The sequence below is a fragment of the Bos taurus genome, chromosome 15 (assembly GCF_002263795.3).
Source record: "Bos taurus isolate L1 Dominette 01449 registration number 42190680 breed Hereford chromosome 15, ARS-UCD2.0, whole genome shotgun sequence".
Lineage (NCBI taxonomy): Eukaryota > Metazoa > Chordata > Mammalia > Artiodactyla > Bovidae > Bos > Bos taurus.
The window spans coordinates 80252720-80254532 of NC_037342.1; the positions used below are offsets into that span (position 1 = coordinate 80252720).

General features: G+C 41.5%; 1 protein-coding gene across 1 annotated transcript; it reads left to right on the top strand.

The window, feature by feature from the left end:
• Nucleotides 1–261: 261 nt before the first annotated feature.
• On the top strand, nt 262–1203 carry OR5AK30 (olfactory receptor family 5 subfamily AK member 30). The gene has a single exon (NM_001390158.1). It carries the CDS (start codon nt 262–264, stop codon nt 1201–1203), a length of 942 nt encoding a protein of 313 aa, NP_001377087.1.
• The last annotated feature ends 610 nt before the right edge of the window (nt 1204–1813 follow it).

A 1813-nucleotide genomic window follows, 5' to 3' on the forward strand; every position in this document is an offset into this window, starting at 1 on the left:
GAGAACACAGCTTCCAGTCCATGGCAATTTCCCCAAATTGTGTGTCAAGTTCTCGAAGGTGGGGACCAAGCTTCGGCCACCTGTATGTTAGCCTTTAAAGTCCAAGTAAATTATGCCACAGGAAATATGCTTTGATCCCACTGAAAAACCAAATATTATGGCATTTCCAATTCCAGAATCAGTCTAAGAATCACAATGGCCTTCCCTTTCTCTGTTCTTCTTTCTTTGCCACTTTTCAACTGATATTTAATTTTGCCAGCCATGGAGCAGAACAATGGCACTGAAGTGATTGAATTCATTCTCCTGGGATTTGCTGGTCAACACAAGTACTGGCACGTCCTCTTCACAGCATTTCTAGTGATCTATGTGGCCACCCTGGTGGGTAACATTGGCATGATCCTCCTCATCAAGGTTGACTCTTCCCTTCACACCCCCATGTACTTTTTCCTCCAAAACTTGGCTTTTGTTGATCTCTGCTACAAGTCTGCCATCACCCCTAAGATGTTGCGAAATCTTGTAGGAACAGAGCAATCCATCTCGTTCATGGGATGTGTGGTGCAGTTACTAGTCTATGGGGCTTTTATAACCAGTGATTGCTACATCCTGGCGGCTATGGCAGTGGACCGTTACGTGGCCATCTGTCACCCTCTCCACTATCCAACAGTCATGTCCCGGAGGGTCTGCATTCACCTGTTAGTTGGATCATACTTCATGGGTTTCCTAAATGCCTCTGTAAATGTAGGTTTTACTTTCTCACTGAACTTTTGCAAATCCAATAAAATTAACCACTTTTTCTGTGATGTGCCCCCAATTCTGGCCCTCTCATGCTCCAACATTTATTTCAATGTCATGGTACTAGCAGCCTCTGTGGGGTCTAACTTGACGCTCACCGTGTCAGTTGTCATCTTTTCCTACATGTTTATCCTGGCTGCCATCCTGAAGATCTCTTCTGCTGCAGGGAGGAAGAAAGCCTTCTCCACATGTGCTTCCCACCTGACAGCTGTCACCATTTTCTATGGGACGCTCTCTTACATGTATCTGCACCATCATGCCACAGAGTCTCAAGAGAAAGAAAAAATGGCTTCTGTGTTTTATGGGGTTGTGATCCCCATGTTAAACCCCCTCATCTACAGCCTGAAGAACCAAGATGTGAAAGAAGCCCTGAAAGGGATAAGAAAAAAATGCTTCAGGTTTAATCCTTGATTTCTGGTTCTCTACACCACACGAACAGTACCAGTTTTTAAGAAATCAAAACAAAGAGCCAAACAACATAAAGTTGCTCAACTTATTAACATGGAACTGAAATTTAAAGTAACAGTAAGATAGCCGCCTTACACCAATATGACTGGCAAAAACTGAAAAAGAATAACAATGCCTATGAATTGCTGCGATGTAAGGAAAAAGGATGCTCCCACACACTGTTAGCACTGTTTCCTGCCAATTTCTGCCCCTGGGAGTAATTTCTCCTTCCATTGAACCCATAGTGCTTCTCTTGTATCAATAAATATTATTTATTTATCACTTCCTATCTAAAATATTTATTAAATATAAAATCTTCACTGTCATTTATAAGCAGTTGAAATACATTTTCTTTCATGACCTTTTAACATCTGGTATAGAGCCTTAGACACAGTAGGTAGTCTATGAATATTGAATGGACTGGATGGATGGATGAATGATGATTTAAAAAAAAATACTGTGAACAGCTTTCTAACTGGAAGTTATGTGAGGATATAGCCTACCCTTATGGTCTCCAAATAGCAGTCTGTGGCTAGCAGCATTCAAATGACCAGGAAAAGCTTTTAAAGTGTCA

Bases quoted from the DNA above. Each gene is read 5' to 3' on its own strand.
- OR5AK30 (NM_001390158.1), top strand. From the start codon at position 262: ATGGAGCAGAACAATGGCACTGAAGTGATTGAATTCATTCTCCTGGGA.